The 22,735-nt window shown below is 44.6% G+C and overlaps 1 protein-coding gene across 1 annotated transcript in view; it reads left to right on the plus strand.

Moving 5' to 3' along the window:
- The first annotated feature begins 3,619 nt into the window (after positions 1-3,619).
- Sh3rf1 (SH3 domain containing ring finger 1) overlaps positions 3,620-22,735 on the plus strand; it is a 155,612-nt gene continuing 136,496 nt past the window's right edge. Inside the window, exons 1-2 of the mRNA XM_051182466.1 lie at positions 3,620-3,810; positions 5,326-5,812. Of these exons, the coding sequence (XP_051038423.1) occupies positions 5,420-5,812 (393 nt within the window). The 5' untranslated portion in view covers positions 3,620-3,810; positions 5,326-5,419. The remainder of the gene's footprint in view (positions 3,811-5,325; positions 5,813-22,735) is intronic.

The raw sequence follows: 22,735 nt of genomic DNA on the forward strand, positions 1-22,735 counted from the left end.
AAAGGTTCTTCAGGACTGTTCTATTGTGTTTTGGAGAGAACAAACCACATCCAAGCCATACCCAAAGGCAAAGTGCAGTAGGTAGACTTAAAATATGTTTGGTTGGATGATAGTAGGCTTATTTAGGGAAAGAGGTAGACAGAGAAAGGGGGAAATCAAGGATGGCCTCTAGGTTTTTAGTTTGAACAACTGGTTAAATACGGGTGTCCTGACACCAGTACTGGTATCATGACAACAAGAGGAAGAAGAAAATTGGAAGAAAAATGATAAGACACATGAATGTGCGTGTAAAAAGATGTAAACACTACACTAAGGTTTATCAGTGTACTGGAGACTGGGGATTTACAAGTCTGGTTTGAGTTAGCACTAAAGGCAAATCTTCTCTAGTCCTCCCCCTTTCGCTTTCCCATCTGAAACTCGGGGATAATTATATGTCTTGCTGCTTTGGAGGGATGCTGAGAAGATACTTGAGATAATACACATGAAAAGACTTTGAAGTCTTTGGAGGATAAGAAGCTGTCATTATTATGTCACAGAGTGTGCTTCTATTTTTCATGTATCTGTTCAAAGCCTCACAGGTCGTAAGCATAACAGACATTCTTTCCTTCATGCTCCCTTCCCCAAAACAAGATGAACATGCTTCTCTTGCTTCAACGTCTCTTTCCCTCTGGATTCACTCCATGGGACGTTCCGGCACTAATATTTTAAATGTGGGAAGAAAGGGTCACAAGGACAATTGCAGTGTTAGCTGCTAGTGATGAGGAAACTTCTATACATATTACAAAGAGCCCATACATCTCACCAATGTCAATTGTCTTTTCATCTCAACATCTTTTTTTTTTTTCTATTTGATAGAAAATAGCCCAAGAAATTAAAACCACCTGTCAAAGACTTCCTTTGACAGAGCAACACTAGCAGAGTTCTGCTCCAAAAGTCTTAGTTAAAATCCACCAAAGTGTTCAAGGGACACAGTTACATTTCAGATAATATCCAGGGAAGGTTTGCATTTCCTCCTTTGATCATGGCAGTTTTGGGAAACATTGTCTTTAGTTCTTTGAAAATGAGACTTCAGGAGCTGAGTTATCTTGCTTACAGCTTTTTGTGTTGCTCTCTGTACAGACAAACACACCATGGTGCCAGGGACTCCTTGAACTCAGCACTCAGGAGACAGGAACAGATGAATATTTTGGTACCAAGGAGTCCTTAAACTCAGCACTCAGGAGACAGGGACAGATGAATATTTTCTTCTCTCTCTCTCTCTCTCTCTCTCTCTCTCTCTCTCTCTCTCTCTCTCTCTCTATTTTTGAGCCATGGTCTCTTTGTGTAGTCTTGGCTGTCCTAGAACTAACTATGCAAACTAGGCTGGCCTCAGACTCATAGAGATCCACCAGCCTCTACCTTCCAAGTGCTGGGACTGCAGGCACGTACCACCCACCACACCTGGCCAACAGATGAGTCTTTATGAGTTTTAGGCCAGCCAGGGCTACATAGTGAGACTTTGTATAAACAACAACAAACAAAACAAAACAAAACAACAACAAAAAAAGCTGGGTGGAAATGAGGAATAAACTTCCTTTAGATTTTGAGACACTATGGCTTGAATAGAAGATGTCTCCATGGCCGCACATGTTGAGGTCTGTGTTGTAAGACCATGCATTTTGGGAAGGTGATGGATTCCCAGGGGCTTTGATCTAACCAATGTATGAATCCCTTTGTGGATTCATACGATGGCATTTTGGGAGGAGGTGCCAAGAAGGAGGCAGGGCCAAGAAGTTGGCCTGGCCCCTTCTTGGGTTCTCTCTCAGCTTCTTGTCTGTTAAAAGGTGAATAGCTCTCTTCCACAATGATGTCTTGTGCTAATGCACAGGGCAGAATAACCATGATGGAACCTCTGAAATTGTGAACTAAAACAGCTCCCTGGTATTTGGTCACCATTATGCAAAAATACAACAGATTAATGATATGATTGAGTCTTTTCTTTTCTTTTGGAAGAAATAGTGTCTTGGCGTCTATTTGCCTATGGTTCGTGATATGATGGAGAGGACAAAGGGAAGAGTCCTCAGCCATGGAAAGAAACTGGTCTTGGAGTCAGGAGAGCTGGAGTTGAGTCTTACTGTGAGCTGTAGGGAAGTCACACAGCTTGGTCTTCAGTTTTAATAACTACAAAGTGAGTGTTTCTGACTATGATTTCCCAGTCTGCTTGACTTTCATCTTCATAGTTTCAAATGCAGCGCTAACTGAACCAGTCACTTTCAAAATGCTGTGTTTGTGGATGATTATATTTTCCCCTCGGTCTATTCATCCCTTCTTTCCCTTGTCTTTTTCAGCTCAGCAGGCACACATACTTCTTCCCTTCTAAAGGAAAAGGAAGTGGGCAATTATTTTTGGCATTCCAGGATAATTCTCGGCACATTAATCTCTTTAGAACGAAGCTGAGAAAGGATGACATAAAGGGCTGCTGTGAGAATTGAATTAACATATATAAGTGTTTAGCACAGTGCCTGGCTTAAAGTGAGTGATAATTGTTACTTGTTACAATTTTTCTGTTAACTTAAATGATCCTCATTTATCTCAAACGGTTTAGCTGTGGCTCTAGTTGGAGACTAACTGATAACTTGAGATTCCTCTTCAAATTGTCAGCTTGGTTGGTGGCCTGGCAGGAATCCCCCCCCCCCCCCCCCAGTTTCTGCTCACTTTAAGCTATTTGAAGTAACTTTTGGTAAACTGGCAGTAAGCATAAATGTAGTCACGCATACTTTGACAACATTTTAACTGGTCTCTGAAATAAGTTTGACAAACACCCTTGGACACCACGTTTTTCAAGCCCACACTTCAGAGTATACAGGTGTGCGCTCGGGGCAACACAAACAGATTACAGTGATGATGATGACTGCCTCAAAGGCTCAGATGAAAGAGGTGCCTCCCAGCCAGCTTCAAGGCACCGGCCCACCTGGGTCAGACTTTGAATTCACCCCATTATAGGCAGGTACAAAGAACCTACCCTAGAAGGGCTTTAATATCACACCAGTTTTTCCTGTCCCCACCCATCCCCCGCGCGCCTTTCTGGTTTGGAATTTTGGGATCAGCAATTCTCCAAACTTGCTTGGATTTGTGTCCAGGGCTATTGCAGACGTGGGGCGCAATGCTGGGTGGAGGAGGCGGCCCCAGGGATCCACAGGGTGGCCAGTAGCTTTCACCCCAGAAGTAAGGGGTCTCACTTCTCTCTGTGTGCATCTCCACAGGGAGTGTGCACGCCAAGCAAAGCGTTCCCGCCAGGGCGGCTCCCTCCTTGGCCCTGGCCATCAGGAAGAGTGGGTCTCCAGGCACCGGACAGGCGGAGCCCAAGGCCGGCAAGGGCGCCCTTGTCCCAGCCTCTTCCTGGTCCCCTCGGCGCCACTCCCACCGCCCTCCTCCCGGGTATCTCCATTCGCTGCAGGCGCGCGTCCTCGGGTGAAGGCGAGGTTTCCCGAGCTTTCCTCCCATTGCTGCTGTCCCCGAGGCCGCCGCTCGCTGCGGGGTCCCACGCAGGTCCCCGAGCGGAGGGTGGCGCTGTGGCGCGGCCCTCCAGCCCCGGGCGCCCGCTGCGCACGGCCTCCGCCTCCTTGGCCGCGTCGTGTTCCCCCGCCCTCGTCGCTGGGCGGGTGGGAGGCGGCGGCGGTGGCGTGCTGTGTGAGCGCGCGCGAGGGGGGCGGCAGCGAGGAGGCTCCCTGTGCCACCGCGGCGGCCGAGCCACACGGGCGGCGGGCACGGCGGGGTCGCATCTGCCGGCGCTGCGGGGCCGCGAACAAAGACCAGCAGCGGAGGCGCGAGGTAGGGAGAGCGGCGAGCCGGGGACGTCGGGCGCGGGGTGGTGGCTGCTGGCGGTCGCCGCATCCCTGTCCTGCTCGCAGGCTGAGCCCCGCACTTGCCCCCTCTGGCTCTCTGGGACCTGCGGGGAACGAGCCCCGCGGCCTCACTCACCTCCTCCGAAGCTGCCCGGCCTCTGGGCCGCGCTCTCCCCGGACGCAGCCCGGTGCCTCCTTCCTCCGGGATGGCAGTCTCCAGGGACTGTCGCTGAGCTCATCCCCGCGGGGTCACTGGTCTGCTTCCCGCCGCACTCTGTGGCGCTGACTTTCGCCAACTTAAGGCTGCATCTTTATTTTTCTTTAAGTCCTTGAAAACTTCCAGCGATCGGTGTGGGGGCAATTTTATCCTGAATTTGACCTAAAGGGAGTCAGTCTTAGAGGAGACAGTTGGGTGAGATCCCCTGTTTCTGCAGCGACCCGGCCGCAGGCTCAGCTTCAGCCCAGGACCGTCTTCTCTGTCCCCGGTTGGCAACACCTGGCTCCGGGGTGTGTCTGCGGCCAGCGCTACGCTGAGGGATCGGGGACTACCTGTGCCCCACCGCGGGAAGAGGGGCGCATCCTGGCTCTCCCCAGAAGCGACTAGCCGGGAACAGCTGTTAATACAGCCTCCAAATCCTCTCACCTCCCGAAGGCTTCCACATTTAAACATTGATTAAGGTGGTGGTTGTGGGGACAGCTAGCCACCAACTGGCTTCAGATACTCTTTCTTTCCCCCTCTTGAAAGGCCCGTTCGTTTTTCAGATTCTACCCAGAGTTTGCAGCCCAGCATTCCATCGTCGAATTCTTGGTGATCATTTTGCTAGATTTTCTGAATGGGATTAGCACAAGCCGTTCAGAAATCTGTTTCAGAGTTTGTCAGCCCTGCCGGGAAGGGCGAATGTGTTTTAGCTATTTTCAAGCAATCTTTGGTTATCTTTTAGAATTACCGACCATCAGCTCCTTTTGGGGGGGGGGGCGGTGTTGGATAAGATTAAGATGTTCTGTTTTTCAGACAGGAAAGAAACATATGCATTTAATATTGGGATCATTATTTTTTTTTCTGCAAGGATTACCCAAGGCATGGCTTCTTAAACATAACATGGGTTAAAAACTGGGGACGTTGTTGGATTTAAAAGTATTATTTTGGATAGAGAAAACTTTCAGTCGATTTTGCTTAGCTTCTTCCAGTGGGTCAAGGATTTCATTAAGCAGCTAATATCTGACCTTTATTGCTTTCTCATAAGTCCTGCTTATTCCTCGCTAGTTATGTCTGCCCAGTGAGGTTCTAGATATCTTCAGGAATTAATTCAGAACCGTTTAAGAAGCCTGTTTTGTTTTTAAATATTGGCTGTGGAGTTCAGAAGCCACATTCCAAAGCCAAGCTCCACCATGCAGAGGAAGCACTTTTGTGTACTTTTTGGATCTTGGCTCCTCTGTGAACTTTTCTCCTAGATAACAACACTCATTTTTCTCTTTCCTCCCTCTCTTTCCACAACTCCAGAGCGAAGTCTGCAATGGATGTTACATGAATCACTCTAAGGGCTGTGTACGACTATGAACATTTTGAAGCCTTTCTCTCAGTAAAGTAGATCACGATGGATGAGTCTGCCTTGTTGGACCTTCTGGAGTGCCCTGTATGTCTAGAACGCCTGGATGCTTCTGCCAAGGTCTTACCTTGCCAGCACACATTTTGCAAACGATGTTTGCTGGGGATCGTGGGATCCCGGAATGAACTCAGATGTCCTGAGTGCCGGACTCTTGTTGGTTCTGGTGTTGAGGAGCTCCCCAGTAACATCTTACTGGTCAGACTTCTGGATGGCATCAAGCAGAGGCCTTGGAAACCTGGCCCTGGTGGGGGCAGTGGGACCAACTGCACAAATGCATTAAGGGCTCAGGGCAGCACTGTGGCTAATTGTGGCTCAAAAGATCTGCAGAGCTCCCAGTGTGGACAGCAGCCTCGGGTGCAAGCCTGGAGTCCCCCAGTGAGGGTGAGTAGCTTGTAGAGGCAGTTGGATGAATATGGATGGTGATGACCACAGCTCTTCTTTATTCTTAGCTTATTTTCTGAATCAGCTCATTGCTCAAGAGGCCACACCTACCTGGGCAGATAGGAGATTAAACCTTAGGATCTCATTTTCTCTTGAAATGAGGCTGGATAAGGCAAAATAAATCTTTTTAAAAATGATCTCTGATAGTCTCTATTGTTTGGCAGGATGTGTTTTTAGGAAGCAGGTATGAAATGCAGTCTGAACAGCAGCTTTGTAATTTTACCTGTCTTAAAAGGAAATTGTGGTATGGTCTCACCCTTTTGATGGCATTAGGAGAATCCTGTGTGTATGTGGTGTGTATACATGTGTATGTATAGGTAGTAAATATGCAAGTGAGTAAACCATAGGTAAGAAAGCAAGCCTTAATTTTTATGCTGCCTAGAGCCATTCTGTTGGTTTTTTATGAATGCACAGTACAGAACATACTGGTTGGAGGAATTTTTTTAACAAATCATGGCCACAGGTAGTAGCTTGGTTGCTGTAGCAACAGAATGTCACATAGGACTACACTGTTATGTCTAGCTGTATGTTGGGCTTTGTAGCAAGTGAAATGAAATACTTCCAGCAAAATGATTTTTTCTTCTTGGCTTTGGGTAGAAATAATTTTAGGTCAAGTTAAATATTTATACCTTTACTACAACTTCATTTTGTAAATGGAAATTCTAAATGAGTGGGAATTACGTTTCCCTTAATGGTTCCGTGATAAAATAGGCTTTTGTTGTTTTTCACAAAATGAGACATAGTCTCTGGCATCAGCTATGACAGTCATTCCATATTGTTGGAGAAGCAGTTTTGATAATTGGCCATATTTTGGCCATTGAATAGATTTTATAGTTTATTAAAATTTTATTGTTTTAAATGTCAAAAATTGTTATTTGTCTGAGTGTTTTGCCTGCACAGAGGTATACACTGCACATGTGTGCCTGGTCCCACAGAGGTCAGAAGAAGGCATTGGATGCCCTGGGACTGGAGTTGGAAATTGTTGTGAGCCACCATGTCCTCTGAACCCCAGTCCTCTGCAAGAGCAGCCAGTGCTCTTTGCCACTGAGCCATCTCTCCAACCCCCCAGTCGTTTTAAAGAACAGTTAAGCTGGATGAGATTTTTTTCACCCAAATGTTTATAGTCAGAACCTATAACTGATGATTCTTCATTTAACGAAGAACTGTGTACTGGGATGGCATTGCATAGTATGAACTCACACATGTGGCTATCAGACAGCTCATGGCTGCAAATGATATAAATGATGAAATGTATTTACTTCACTAGATATAAATTATAGAGCACCTTAATCACTGCAACTCTTTGTATTACTAGAATGCAGATTTCTCATTAGGCTCCCAGGTTTCTTTTGATTTATATTTATGATATATGATTAGTATGTATACTAAAAATTGGCCTAGGATGGCTTTCTTCTCTCCTTTCCTCTTCTTTCTGTAGCCTAGCCTAGCCTTGAACTCAGTGTATATCCCGTGCTTGCTTCAGACTCATGCTTGTGCTTCAGCCTACCAAGTATGGGATTACAGACATGAGTCACCCTACCTTTGGGAAAGCTTTAGATTTCTATGGTACAAAGTTTCCTGGCACCTTGGTTAGTATATATGGACTCCTGAATATTTTAATCCCAAGACCAATGATCAGGTTGATCATTTCTGAGACACGGAGCCAGGTCTGCTTACCTTGGGTAGATTTGCATCTTTGTAGGGGTTTTGTTTCCTGTTAATCAGACCTGGAGACAGTGGCTTCTGGCTATGAATAGGAGTGTCCCAGTTGTTGCCTTACCTGTTGGGAGGAATGCGATGAATGTCTGATTGCTGATAAAGAGGAACTTAAGGAAAGGCTGAAGCCCATCAGCTTTAAAATGTTCTTTCTAATGTAGATATGACTAGGAAATGCTTTAAGTAGAGGCTCCGATGTCTGAATGGCTATGCTTCCAAAACTGACTTCCACTTTTTTTTTGATATTTGGAGATTTTGATCATCTTGATAAGATTTTTCTGGTTTATATGGTTCCTAGTTTGCTTCCTATTTTTCTTTGACATATGAGAAATGCTTTTCAAAGAAGAGCCATTGAACTTGAGCCTTATGAGTTTGTATAAAATCCTTGAGGACTTTACAGAGAGTAAGGGTGGAAAAAACTGACAAGCAAAAGCATTCAGACTGAATTAAAGTTAATGATGTCATCATTGTTAAAAATAAACTTCTTCCGGGTTACTTTAGCATTTACCAGTACACTCTGCTTTCGAGTATTCAGAGCAGCTGAGGCTTCACATGTATAGAATAAGCACTGGAAAGGTGAATACGTTCCTGGAACACACCACTTTACAAAGTTAGAAATTAGTAACTGCATGGAGATTGTAATGTGCCCTTTTAGATACTTCCCCAAGGTGAGCGACTATAATAAATCCCAAACATTCATCCTCTTTGCTTAGATGTTCTGACACAACCAAGTGTTGCATTGAGCCTGTTTCCACATGTTGTGTGAAGCTGAAAGTGAGAACATGTGGAATGCTGCTTCGGCTCACTAGCCTTGTTCCTGGTTAGGTTGTGACCATGTGGCTTCCTCATGTTTCTAGCCGAGGTAGATTCAGTGTTATCAGCAGACTCCAACATTCCCGATGTGTGGCACACAACTTACTCCCAGAATTTCAGTGCTTCCTGCTTAATATGAAGAGGGATGGAGTCCCTGTTGGGTCAGAGTCACCATGAGCCCTGCCAGTTCTTTAGTGAAGAATTCCTGGTAGGTTTTGGCCAGAGTCAAGCAAAAGAATGAACCACAGGAGGAGACTAGATATTGTTTTAGTGGATGAAAGGTGTACCTATGGGCAATTACAGCTGACTAATTGTATATACTTTACCTAATAAATATACATATGGATAGGGATGATGCAGAAAATAAAACATGTTTAAGTAATTTCTATAGAATTGTAACCTACTGGGATAAACTCCTGCCTTCTGTAGTTCATTTGGGTTTGTTTATTGTTGCTTTTTTTTTTTTTTTTTTTTTTTTTTTTAAAGATGATCTTGCTATGTAGCTCTGGCTAACATGATCTTGAGTTGAAGCTTTCTGGTGCTGGGCAGATGATGATGGGGAAGCCAGATGTGGATTCTGTTCATGAACTTCAGAGTGTGTGGTCATCAGTCTCATGGGAGATATTAACAGCATTACAGCAGTGCGGGGGTCTAATAAACACGCCAATTCTGTGCCTGAGAGCTCACAAGAGGGGAAGAGGAGAAGGACGTTGAGCTCAGAGTGTAAGGAAATATGACTTTATATGTGAGGTCTACAAAAGCTTCTTCAAGGAAGAGGCATTTGAACTGAGATCTTAACTCGAGGCTGAAACAGTGTGAGTGGGGCCTGGGCAGGGGCAGGGGCAGGGGTAGAAGGGAGGGACATTCCAAAAACATTGGCTTAGAGTGAGAGGGGGCTTGTCACCTAGGAGAACTGACAGAAGGTAAATGTGAACTAGGCAAGCTGCAGAGACACTGACCTGAGACTAGGCTTCCAATGTGAGAGCCTACAAGGGCCACAGATGGATACAGGCAGATGGATGGATGGAGGGATGGACAGATGGATGGATGGACAGATGGTACCACAGAGGTGCTCTGGATTTGGGATTGAAAGGATGAGTCGTTGGCATAGCAATGATCAGTAAGGCTTTTGAACAGGTAGAGGGTTAAAGGCTGAAATCAAAAGGTGAGACTGGTGAGAGATCTAGACCTGGGGTCAGAGGTCACATCGCCTTCCTGCTGAAAAATGCCAGGCATGCTTTCATTTCTTCAGGGCAGCGGTTGTATTCCTTTCTCTCCCTTCTCAGGTTGTCTGTACAGGCTGGGGTGCTGTGTCACTCAAAGTTCCTCTTGTGGAACCACAGGCTCCAAGTACCTCAGAACGTGGCTCTGTGTGGGGATAGGACCTTAAAGTGGTGGTGAAGGTGGGTAAAATGAGGCCACACGTGTGGCTGTACATCTAGTGTGACTGGTGTCTTTAGCGGAAGAGATCATGGCACATAGAGACACAGGGGAAAGGCCATGTGAAGACAACATGGAGGAGGCAGCTGACCTCAAGTTAAGTGGAGAAGCATGAGAAGAAACAGTCTTCCTGAACCTTAGGCTTGCTCCGTTGAAGCTATCTAGTCTGTGGTGTATATGGCAGTAGCCAAGTACCCACTTCTGAAGTCAGCTCCTTGAGTGACTGACCTCTCACTCTGCTGTCCTTGTCTAGGACCATCTGACTTGTCAATCAGTCCTGGTTGCCCACAGAAACTTGCCATGGTCCATCCAGTCCATTTATGTCTTTATTTATGCCACAGAACCCATGAAAAGTTATTCAGGCCCTCTCTACCCCTTCAGCTGGCCAGATTGCCCGGTATAATTTCCCAAGCTAGGCCAGGAATTTCATGAGAAGATTGGTGAATATGTGACAGTATGCCAAATAGCAAGTTTTGTAGGTGAAGGAAGAGAACATCAAGTAGGGAGAAGGACTCCTCTCCTGTTTCCCATACTCTGCCTTCCTCTGTGACTTGAGTTTGGGGAGGCTGGTGGATGGATGCACTGTTATCTGTGGCATCACATAACAAAGCCAGCAGGAAGGGAATGGAAAGAAGGGTCTTGGAAGCTCGAGGTAGAGGTGGGGGGTGTTGAGGTTGACCCTTATTTAGACTGTGTTTGGCACCCCAGGAGCCAGCAGGTGTCTGTGGAGAGCTTTCTAGTAAAATTCTGTGCTGTGATCTGTACTGTGCTAGGACAAAGGAGACATCAATGCATGCACTTGTTGAAAACATTTCCATGGGGCAGTGGTGGGAGGTAGAGGGAATGGTAAAGTTCACAGGAAGCAGCTGATAAGCCACCATGATTCAGAAGCACCAAGCTGTGGTGGAATGAGATGGGGAGTGTCTAAGGTTTGTGTTCAGTGGTCACTGATTAAATCCACCTAGTGGACTTAGCACGGTCTAGACGTGCAATTCCCATGTGTGGAGGGTTCAGTACAAATACTGTCACAGGAACTGATGTCTTTGTCTATTGGTAGGAGCAAGAATCTTAATAACTCAGCTGGGTGTTGGTGGCGCACACTTTTAATCCCAGACTCCAAAGCAATAGAGAGAAACCCTGTTTCAACCCCCCCACAAAAGAATCTTAATAGATCTTATTTGGTTAAGTGTTTCAGTGAGGTCCCCCCCATGAACATTTGTTACAGATATTGACCTTGTATTTTATTTACTCTTGACGCCTCTCTGTGACTCATATGTGGGTTTTATCCTAGAACTTCATGGTGAGGCTCTAGGATGCACCTTTCCCTCTTTTGTGATGCTATAGGTTGAAACCAGGGCCTCTCACCTGCTGAGTAAGTGATCTACCACTGCACTATTCCTCATACATCTAGCCCTGGGCTCTGGGGTCTTCAGTGTGGTAGAAGACAGGAATGGGGAGGAGAATCTTTGGTGCTCATCTATTGATAGTTTAAACAGTAAAATGCTTGAAGTCACACTCACCTTGTGGTTTACAACATCTGTCTGGGGGCAGAGTGTATTATTTGAACTGCAAATTTCAAAGTAAGTATTTAAAAACAATTTTGTTTAAAAATTTCAGTGTTGGGAAAGTGTACGCTATTAAGCATATGTGTCTAGATCATCTTGTAGACCTGTGTATGTATATACTTACAGGTTTGGGCTTTTTACATAAATACTTGCTGAGTTGCTAGATCATTTACTCTCTCTGGAATCCTCTCATGTTGGAGCACAGATCAACTTCATTAGATGATCTGTGTGTAATAGACATGCAGAGACGTGCACATAATATAAGTGTGCCTGCCACTCGTGACTCACCAGGCTTCATTCTTCTTAAACCGACAGAGAGTAGTTTTCTTTCTGTTTTCAAAACTGAAAGTAGAATAGGCTCACAGTAAGACATTCAGTGGCAGGAAATGGTGTGAAGAGGATAATTGAAGCTTCCAGTCTTTGTATTCCTAATCCAAGGTGTGAGAACTCTGAAGAGGTTCATGGACTCCACCCGGCACCTCCCAGAATCAGAAATGAACAGAGATGGAAGCATTTCACACATGTTACTCTGCAGGTTAAGGTTGTCTGTTGAATGCTGTTTGTTGTCTTGGCAAGCTTTCTAGCTCTCTGTATCTTCTCATAGCCAGACTATAAGAAGGCATTTTCTATTAGTATTCCCAGATACAGATGTAGGACGGATAGCCAGAGTACTTCTAATAACGTGTCTGAGTTCTCCTAGCTGGGATTCCACCTTGGTCTGTGTAACCCCAAATGTTCCTCTCCAGACATACTGTGTGGGTGGGGCATTTTCTCCTTGTGGATGCCCAGCCACAGCTAATAGCAGTTCCCTTCTCAGTGTACTTGCTGCCTGAGAGTGTTTTAGTGTGTGTGTGTGTGTGTGTGTGTGTGTGTGTGTGTGTGTGTGTGTGTATGTGTGCGCACGTGTGTGTTGCGGGGGAGGGTACAAATAAAACTCAGTCACAGTGAAAATGGAAGCAGTGTTTTGGGGGTTATGAGCTGCCGCCTCTGGTTCCAACACTGCAACCAACTGGGCTTCATCTCTTCAGCATGCAGATCCAGCACCTCTAGTGACTTAGAGATCTGCTCTAGATGGGGTAGAGGAGGGCATGGCAGTGAGGGCATGCCGTGAGTTGAGTTAAGCTCATTAAACAATAATGGTAATACTTTGATTTTCTTCTTTGACATTTCTGGACATGTATATAATATCTTCTGAGTACTCTCTCACCCCGCCTCTCTAGGTTACTTTATTTTCTATCCTTATCAACCCCTCAGCACAGGTCCCTATTGCACATCACATCCGTGTCCTTTTGTTTTGCTTTTTGACAACTGCATTTATCCAGGGCTCTGTTAGGAACTGTCCACTGGAGCCTGGTGGACTCATCTGTGGGTACACAAACAGAAAGCAATGACGGTGACTTCCCAAGAACCTACAGGGAAGGGACATCTTTGATTTTTCAGAATCCTTACTAGCCTGACTCTCAAGGGGCTTGAACGTATGCCAGGAAGAGTCAAGGGAAATGAATGCCAGCCATTCACCAGAGAACCGCAGTAGGACATTCTACATTTTACCTATGCATACTAATTTTTTTGGTGTCATTTCCCCACAGAGTGTATAAGGATGATACTTGCTCATCTTGTTGACAGGTAGTTTTGTGGACAAGTGAAAGAATCTAGGCACACTGGGTAGTGGTGGGGCAAGCCTTTAATCCCAGCACTCGGGAGGTATAGAGGCAGGCAAATCTCTGTGAGTTTAAAACCAGTCTGGTCTACAAGACCTAGCTCCTGGACAGGCTCCAAAGCTACACAGAGGAACCCTGTTACAAGCACTTTTCCACCAGCCTGGTTCCAGAGCCACATCAGTCCCAAAATAACACACAGATACTCTATTAGTTATAAAGCTGTTGGGCAATGGCTAGAGCTTCTTATTGGCTAGCTTTGTCTTAAATATTAACTCATTTCTATCAATCTAAGTGTTTCCATATGGTCTTGCTGGAGAGAGAGAGAGAGAGAGAGAGAGAGAGAGAGTCTGGACCTCTTATTCCGCTCATAGCCTACATCTTGACTCTTTACTCCATCTCCCAGAATCCTCCTTGTCTCCTAGTCACACCTATCTTGCCTTCCTGTTTGCTAATAGTGCTTTATTCATTAACCAATAAGAGAAACGTATGTACAGAATGATATCTCCCATCAAAACCCTGTCTTGAAAAGCTTAAAAAAAAGTTTTGAAGATTGTAAAGACTACGCAAATGGATGTTTTGTTGTAAGATTAAGTACTAGTTTTCTGTTTGGTTGATGAGAGTCTGGAGTCTGAGTAATCAAAAAAAAAAAAAAAAAAAAAAAAAAAAAAAAGGGATGATCATAACAGTAAAGGGGTGGAAGCTATTTGGGAACAGACCTACCCCAGTGGGAATATGAGTTAGGTATTTGTTGTCACACACATGGGAAATAGCCAGACGGTTGTCCATTCTCTGCCAGCTTCTGGGATTACTTTATTTTCCCTGTTTACAGTTATGTGCTTAATGATGAGAAACAAATTCTAAGACATGTATTACTGTGCTTTGTGTCATTTGGATCATCAATGGGATATAGGTCAGTCATTCAGAACTTCTGATGCAGTCAAAAAACATGGTAGAAGTGTATGGATGTGTGTGCATATACACATACAGCTATGTATGGATGCCAGAGGATGGCCTCAGATGTATTCCTTGGGTACCATTCTCTTTCTTTTTTCTTTTCCTTTTTTCCTTTTCTCTTTTTCACCTTCCTTCCTTCCTTCCTTCTTTCCTTCTTTCCTTCCTTCTTTCCTTTCTTCCTTCCTTCCTTCCTTCCTTCCTTCCTTCCTTCCTTCCTCCTTTCTTTTTTTTGAGTTCAGGTTTCACTTTGGCTTGGAACTCATCAAGGACATTAGGCTGGGCCAGCTGGTGAGCCCCAGTGCTGGGTTGCAACCATGTACCATCCATCATGCCCATCTTTTTAATTGATTAATTAATTATTTTGTTTTTCAAGACAGGGTTTCTCTGTATAGCCCTGGATGTCCTGAAACTCACTCTGTTAACCAGGCAGATTTCAAACTTGCAAAGTTCCGCCAGCCTTTGCCTCTTGAATTAAAGGTGTGTGTCACCACCGCCTGGCCCACGCTTACCTTTTTAAACATAGGTTCTGGAGATTGCATTCAGGGCCTCATGTCTGTAAGGCAGGAATTTTACATGCAAACTACCATTCCAGCCCTGGTAAAATGTTTTATGGTAAATTTTTCTCTAAGTAGAAACATCCTAAATATGATTGAAAGCAAACTGAATATGTAAACCAGGAAGTTGTTTGTTATTGTCGTGTATTACACGCGATATGTGAGAGTATTTTTAAAAATAGGACTGGCAGTGTCATAGCTGTCTTTACATGAGTAATACGGGCACTAGGGTATTATGACAACTTCATACTATTCTATATCGCTGTTACCCCAGGTTCCTTTGGGTGGCTGAGGAGGGACAGGAGAGAAAAGATTGACTGGGAAGGGAAAGGACATCTAAGGATCTGCTCTGGCCAGACATCCTCACTGATTTGGGGGATGTCTCACCTCTGTCCAATCACTGGCTCCAGCCAGCACTCTTGGCTTCTACCCCTTCCCCCCAGGAGTGGAAATGCCAGTTTGTTTACTATTCTGTCTCCCATCCTCCTGAGCTGCCCTGTCCTGCAGCTGTAATTACAGTTTGCTCTTTGCAAGTGTCTGAAGGGTGGGAATAAGGAGATAGGGGAACTAGTAAAAAACAGGGAAGGGGAAAGCAGGCAGGAGGGCTCTTGCTTTCTTTGAACCATAATTAGTTAATGGTCTGCAAAGGAGGGGTCAAATCAGAAATGTAAAAAGACAGAGGAAGGGGCAGTCTGTCAGTTCCTGCCTCTATTCCCTCCACCACGTGGTTTTCTCCTTGGCCTTCCTGGAGTCCCTCACTCCTATCACAGACTTCCCTTCTGTAATCTCTCCTCTGTCAGGAAGAACTGCTTTCCCCCAGCACAGTCGAATACTCCATTTAGTCCTTCATCATCTCTCCAGTTACTTAATAAGGCTTTAGCGAACCCATAAGAGTATATGGAAACACTTTTTATTTAAGGTCAAAGGGCAGAGCACATTGTAATTCACTCTATAGCAGAATTCCTGATGAGGATTTATAACTCTATAGCAACCCAGCACACATTTACACTGTGAGACCAACTGAACGTAGATGTTACACACAGCACAGCGAGGGGCAGAGTGAGGGGCTCAGGCAGCAGGCAAGCCTCAGTTACACAGACAGCAAGGGTAGAGTGAGGTATAGTTATTGTAGAAATAGCACCATTACAACTAGGTATAGTGAGGAACTCAGCTGGCAAGCCTCATTTATAAACAACATAGTAGACTGGGATAGAAGCAGGGTAAAAATACTGTGCTCAGAAACAGCTATGTCAGTATGTCTCCCCCTGAGCCCAAGGCACCTTCTTTGTGGGCCCCCAATCCTTTCCAGGACGTGTGCCTGCCAATGCCTAGTCAAGGGGGTGGTAACAGTTGCTTTGCGAATGATGACATATGGGTAGCAGTAAACACAGGCATTTTAAAGATAGATGTGTGAGTGGGCTCTTAGGGGTATCTGGGAAGGGAGTGAGGTGCTACTTCGGATGTTTGACAGTAGCAGTCAAGTAGATTATTTGTGGCATGGAAACAAGGAAAAAGTGAGCAATAGGGGTAGGTGCAAATGAGTTTTAAAATCTTATCAAATGTAGTGCAGAAAAGGAAGGAACTGTCGTTGAGTACGTCCCTGTTAGCCTAAGGGAATAAATTCTTATGGTTAAAAAAATTTATGTATTTTAACATTTTTACTTAAAATGAGAGGCCAGAAGGTGTTGGAGTTACAGCCATTTGACACATGTGCCAGGAATTGAACTTGGGTCCCTAGGAAGAGCAACAATATCTTTATTGCCAAGACATCTCTTTCTCTGCCCCTTAATGATTTCGCTTTTCTAAGAAAAACGTTTTGAACTATTGCATTTTCACTATTCACAATTTATCATTCAGGAATGCAGGAACAGAATGGTTTTCGTGATATTAAATGTAGTGTGTGGTCCCTAACCAGTAGGAGTGATGCAGAAAGGACTTTGCTGTGGAGTATTTCATGTCTTACTCTGCCCCCCCTTTTGAAACAGGGTTGTGATATATATCCCAGGCTGGCCTTGAACTTGCAGCAGCAGTGTTTCCTCAGACTCCTGAGTGCTATGATTATTGGCTTGAGCCACTACACTCAGTTTCATATCTAGTTTAATTTAGGTGATGGATTAGTCACTTGGCTTGTTGCCATGACAAAATATCTGACAATGGCACTTTAAGGAAAGGCTTGCTGGGCAGTGGTGGTGGTAGTAGCAGAGGTGCACGCCTTTAATCCCAGCACTTGGGAAACAGGCAGGCAGATCTCTGTGAGTTCCAGGCCAGCCTGGTTTATAGAGCGAGTTTCAGAACAGCCAGGGCTACACAGAGAAACCCTGCCTTGAAAAGCCAAAAAAGAAAAGAAAAAAGCTGATGTTGGCTACAGTCCATAATGGCTGGGATAGCATAGAAACAGGAAGGATGCTTGTGTTTATCAAGGCTGTCCCTTTTGTGAAGTTTGCAACCCCAACCCTTGGAATGGTGCCACCTACTTCAGGGTGGGTCATCTCACCTCGTCTAGATAATCTACAAAGGCAAGCCTGGAGGCTACCCTAATCTTGATAACTTCTTCCAGGCATGCTGCCCAGACTTTCCTTCTAGCGCTTCTAGATTCTGTCAAGTTGACCGTGTTGACCATCATAGGTGATGTACCCCAGGCCTGTAGAGAAGCATCAGTAAGAAAATACACGCAGTATTGGTGCAAGTTTCCTGAAAGTGTGTCTGAGCACTGATCATTGAGAGTTGAACATTAGATGTCTTATAAGGACATTTCATTCACATAGCACTAAAAATAGACTCCTATATTTTGCATTTTTGCCTGTTTTTTAGGCAGCTTGGGTTGGCCTCAGACTCTGCAGTTTTTCTTGAATTCCATTCTCCTGCTTCAGTTTGCAATCCCAGATAGGATGATAGGCATTCACCATCAAGGTGACTACAGAGTTTTATTTTGAAACAGTAAAAACAGTTTCAGTACTAATATTTATGATGAAATTATATTTCAAACTTTAAATTTTGACTTCTTCAGTCAATCCATTTAGTAAGTTGTGCTTTTGTTTGTTTTGTTTTGTTTTTCAAGGCAGGGTTTCTCTGTGTATCCCTGGCTCTCCTGGAACTCACTCTATAAACCAGGCTAGTCTGGAACTCGCAGAGATCTGCTTGTCTCTGTCTCCTGAGTGCTAGATTAAAGGTGTTTGCCACTATTTCCCAGTTTATTAAGCTTATGATTTAAGTACAGCCTATGATGACTCACTGCCAGTGTTACATATGTTCTTACATCCCCACAGGGACACACAGTAGAGGAGCATGAGTCTTTGAGGCTAAATATTTTCTGGCAGGCCTAGTTACTTTTATTTTGCTAGCATCAGCACTTTCATTGTTATCTGTTTTTATAAAACAAATCAGGACTATTGGAAGACACACAAGGTGTCAATGTTGTGTGAACTTGTTGCCGCAACGGAAGTTGCTTTATGGATGCCAGCATGTCATGTATTTCAAGGAAGCTGATCTTCTCTGACCTACATGTGTGTTGTGGCTTGTGTGTGTGTACACTCTCAGACTGGGGCGGCTTTACCCACACACACACACACACACACACACACACACACACACACACACACACTGACATGGCATCAAAACATTGATTCTCCGTGTTTGGGGCCTGTGTTGAGACTATTTGTCAATGTGATGAAATACCTGATTGTAGCTGGCAGCTTTTATTCATCCTGCCCAGTCCCACAGCTGTATATAAAATAATCACTCTGAGGCTTAATATTTAATTGTAATAGTTTGGTCAATGGCTCAGGCATATTCCTAACTAGTTCTCACAATTAAATTAACCCATTTCTACTAATCTGTGTATCATCAACTGGCTGTGGGTTACTGGTAATGCTCTCTGGCATCTTACTCCTCCGACAACTACATGGCCTCTCCTTTGAACCCGCTTTCTTTCTCTCCATATCTGTTTGGATTTCCTACCTACCTATGTTCTACCTGGCTATAGGCCAAATCAGCTTCTTTATTAACCAGTGGTAATAAAACATACTCACAGCAAGCAGGGGGCATCCCACATCACCCGATATAAGCAATATGAGAAAGGATTGATTCCGGCTCATGATTTCAGTCTATCATGTGAGAGAATGTGGTTGGGTAGAACAGCCAGGAGGTAGAGAGGGAATGGCTGCACTGCACGTGTTCTGTTTTTCTTTTACTCTGTGCAGGTCCTTAGCCTATGGAATAGAGATGCCAGCCTCCTAAGAGGTCTCCAAAGCAATCCAGTCCTTAATCAATGTTAACCAACTATCACAAGGCATGAAAATGTACTAAGTAGACACTTTACTTCCTGGCTTTGTGATTTCAGGTCATATTTTCTTTTCATTAAATGAGGCTTAAGTGGAGATATTTTTTTGTAGCCCTAAGGTTTTAAACATCAGCCCCAGGGAAAAGCTGACTTTGGAATTGGATATTTATTTTTTAATTAATTTTTTGTTTTTTTAAAAAATTAGCATATAAATTGTCCTCATTTGCCTTTGATTGCTGTGATAAAACAGACTAAAACCAGCTTGGAAGAGTTTATTTCACCTTACAGTTCACATGGCATCACCGAGGGACGTCAAGGCAGGAACCTGGAGGCAGGAGCAGAAGCTCTGGAGGAATCCTGCTTACTAGTTTGCTCCTCCTGGCTTGCTTAGTTGTTTCTTATACAACTCAAGACCACTTGCCCAGAGGTGGTATCACCCATAACAGTGGGCTGGGCCTCCCCACATCAATCCTTAATCAAGAAAATGCCCAACAGACTTGCCTACAAGCCAGTCAATTGGAGGCATTTCTCAGCTGAGGTCCCCTCTTCCCAGGTGTAGGTGCACTTTACTTATGGCTAACCCCCCACCTTCTTGTTCCCCATCACTTTGGATCCTGTCCCTAAACAGTCCCCTTCACCTTTTACATCGTGTTGTGTGTATGTGAGTTGTGAATGTTTGTGTGAATTCTGTGTTGTGTGTGTAGTGTGTGTGTGTGTTGTGTATGTTGTGTGGGAGTTTTGTGTGTGCGAGTTGTGTGTATGAGCATTTAGAACAACCGATTGGTGTCTCAGCATCATCCTAGAAAACATGATCTCTTATGCTCTCTCACTGACGGCAGTATTTAGCTTCTACATTCCCCTTAGAAGCTCACATGGTGTCTGCCACAGGAACATTGAGATGAGCCTTCATTAGAAGAGAGAGAGAGACAGAGAGAAGAGGGGAGAGGAGGGGAAGGAGAGAGAGAGAGGGGAAAGAATGTTAGGGAGCCCGACTTAGGCTCAAGACATACAGGTCTAGTTTGGCCTGCAGCAACTGACCTCTGTTCCCTGTAAATATCCTTATGTAAAATTGTCACACTGAAATTCCAACAGCTAGATCCAGTTGAAATTAGGCTGTTGCAGTTGGGATTAAGTTTGTGACATGGGAACTCCAGGGATACATGCAGATAGTATCCAGTTTCTGAGTGGAGGTGATTTGGAGGGACAGTGTGTGTGTGTGTGTGTGTGTGTGTGTGTGTGTGTGTGTGTGTGTGTGTGTGTGTGTGTACATGTGATGTCATCTATAGTGGAACATTTGTGAGAGTGTAAAGGGTTGATAATTTCAGTGTCAGAAAGGCTAAGCCAGGGCAGTCTGGGTCAAATAGGACCATATGTTTCCCTGAGCTGAGGTTAGGGCCTACAAGCCCAGGAAACAGAAGAAAGTTTCATCAAATGAAGGATATGCCAAAGGGCAGGGAGTCGTTAAAAACATATTTACTGTGTGTGTGTGGGGGGGGGGGAGGTGATGCTGAAGAATTGATTTCTTCCACTGCTTCATTTCTTGCAGGGCAGAAAATGTAAAGCAGGGAACCAGGGGGCTTAGTTAGCATCACACAGAACTTCTGAATCTTGTTATCTGTGTTGCTCTTGGGCAATTTATTTCCTGTGTGTGTGTGTGTGTGTGTGTGTGTGTGTGTGTGTGTGTGTGTGTGTGTATGTGTGTTTTCATTTGGCTGAATTGTAAAGAGCCCTAGGCCCTTGGGACCTAGTACTTGCCCAGAACCTTTTGTTTTACCTTTCTAGAAAGGAAAACTTCTAGTTCCGTATGGCATTGCAGTATAAAATAAACTGTGTGGGGTCCTGGTGGTTTAATTGGTTGACATTTGCAATGTTAACGTGGTAAAGACCACGTTTTAAACAGTGGTACTCAAGTGGTTTATAAGTTCAGGACTACAAGTGATAATAAATGTGCTGTTTAGTTGTGGTTCTGTGAGGGGTTGTAGAAGGACACTGGTTGAGTCAACCTCTGCAGAAGGAGATGATGCTGACCAGCCTTGTTGGGGACCTCTTCCTTTCCCCTGCCCTGTGAGGTCTGGCCAGCAGGATTCACCCTCTATTGTGCTATTTCTGAGTTGTCATCCTCCTGCCCCCTGTCATCCCCCTTCCTTCCCTTCCTCACTCCTGGTGATGTAGGTCAAAAATAAAAATAGCTCAAAGAGTTTACGATATGTATTACTTAATTGATTAGAATAAAGTTAAAAAGACTTAGGTCCATGCCTGTGAGTCAGCAACTCTTTACTATGACAACATGCTTGAGAAAGTCAGCCTAACAGAACGGGTTGTTTTGACTCATTATTTTTTGCCGGGGTCTCAGTCCGTGATCTTCTGGGCTGTTGCTCTCTGGGTCTATGGTGGCACAGTCAGTATACCGAGGAAGGAGTGCCTAGGTCCCTGCAACCACTAAAGGAGCATGCTACCTTTTCTCCAGGGCCCTCCTTTTAAACATTTTACACCTAAGAGCTTCCCAGTCTGCAGGACAAGCCTTCACCCCTGAGCCTTTGGGTCCACTCTCCAGCAGTCTCTGGATCTTTCTGTAAGGGAAACTACGTGTGCCTTGTAATGCCATTCCAATTTTCTCCTTTTTAATTTTTTTTGGTACCTAAGGACGATTTTATTAGGGTTTTAAAGAAAAACACCACAACACAGCAAGCCTTAAATCTTAGCAGCTGCCCAGAGGAGAGAGAAGGACAAAAGCCATGCTGTTTGTCATGTTTGAAGGGCCGCTCCATAGCAGTAGGTAGCTGCACCACAGGCAGGGAGGGGCCCTTAAAGAAGGAATAAGGCCTTCGAAAGAGACAGGGTGAGGGGTGCAGGGAGTTGAACACCCATGTTTTGATGGCTTTTGCGTCCCTCATCTACAGTGACTGCAGAGCTATCGACCTGTCTGTCTGTCTGTCTGTCTGTCTGTCTGTCTGTCTGTCTGTCTGTCTGTCTATCATCTATCTAACATGACTGTCACTTTCCTGGCCTTACATATAAGCTAGTGTGGGTGTGCTTCAGCTTTCAATAGCATTATGTATTTTCTAATGAGCTTTTATTTGTAGTTGATAAGGTCCCTTCCTGATTTTGTAGGCTAAGAAAGGACAATGGGGGAACACTTTATGGCAATAGCCACTACTGTATTTTTACACCTTTTTAATAAAGGATGTCTCAAAGGCTTGTTGGTGATTTGTCCCATAGCCTTGCAGTCAGTCATCCTGGCCTGGGAGTTCCTTTTGTGTCTGATTTACATCCCTGTCCTTGCCCTCTAATCTCATCCCTGTCCCATTCTCATGGAAAGGAAGCTCCCTCATCTCTTGTCTGCTCTTGACCTTGCAGGCCACTTTCCAGCCCTAGCTCCCCTAGCCTCCTTATCTCCACTAAGTAACTCTGTGTGTGTGTGTGTGTGTGTGTGTGTGTTTAACGTGTTCCTGCAGGACGTATATCTGACCACTTTTGTCATTCCAGTCACTCACCTTTGGACGCCCTCCAGGCCCTATTCATCTTTTTTTTCGGGTTCAAGTCCCCAAGTGCTCTTAGTGTGGTAATAGAGTTCTGAAAAGGTCTCCGGGTTATCATGTGACACTCCTGAGTCAGGCATGTTTTCACAAAGTACTTTGTTGATGATTCATACTTTGCCTAGACCTCAGATTTCCTTTTTTACTTAAATTTAATTTTCTGTTATCACTTAAATGAGTGCCCCCCCCTTTTCAATTAAACCGTCCCCTGCTGTTTCTGTAATCTTTGTGGTAACACCAGCAATTTGAAGCTGTTAGCAGACATTGAAAAAAATGTCTGGGTTGGAGAGATGGCTCAGTGGTTGCTCTTCTGGAGGACAGGAGTTCAACTCCCCCCACCCAACC

The sequence above is a fragment of the Phodopus roborovskii genome, unplaced genomic scaffold (assembly GCF_943737965.1).
Source record: "Phodopus roborovskii unplaced genomic scaffold, PHOROB, whole genome shotgun sequence".
NCBI classification, from domain to species: Eukaryota; Metazoa; Chordata; class Mammalia; order Rodentia; family Cricetidae; genus Phodopus; species Phodopus roborovskii.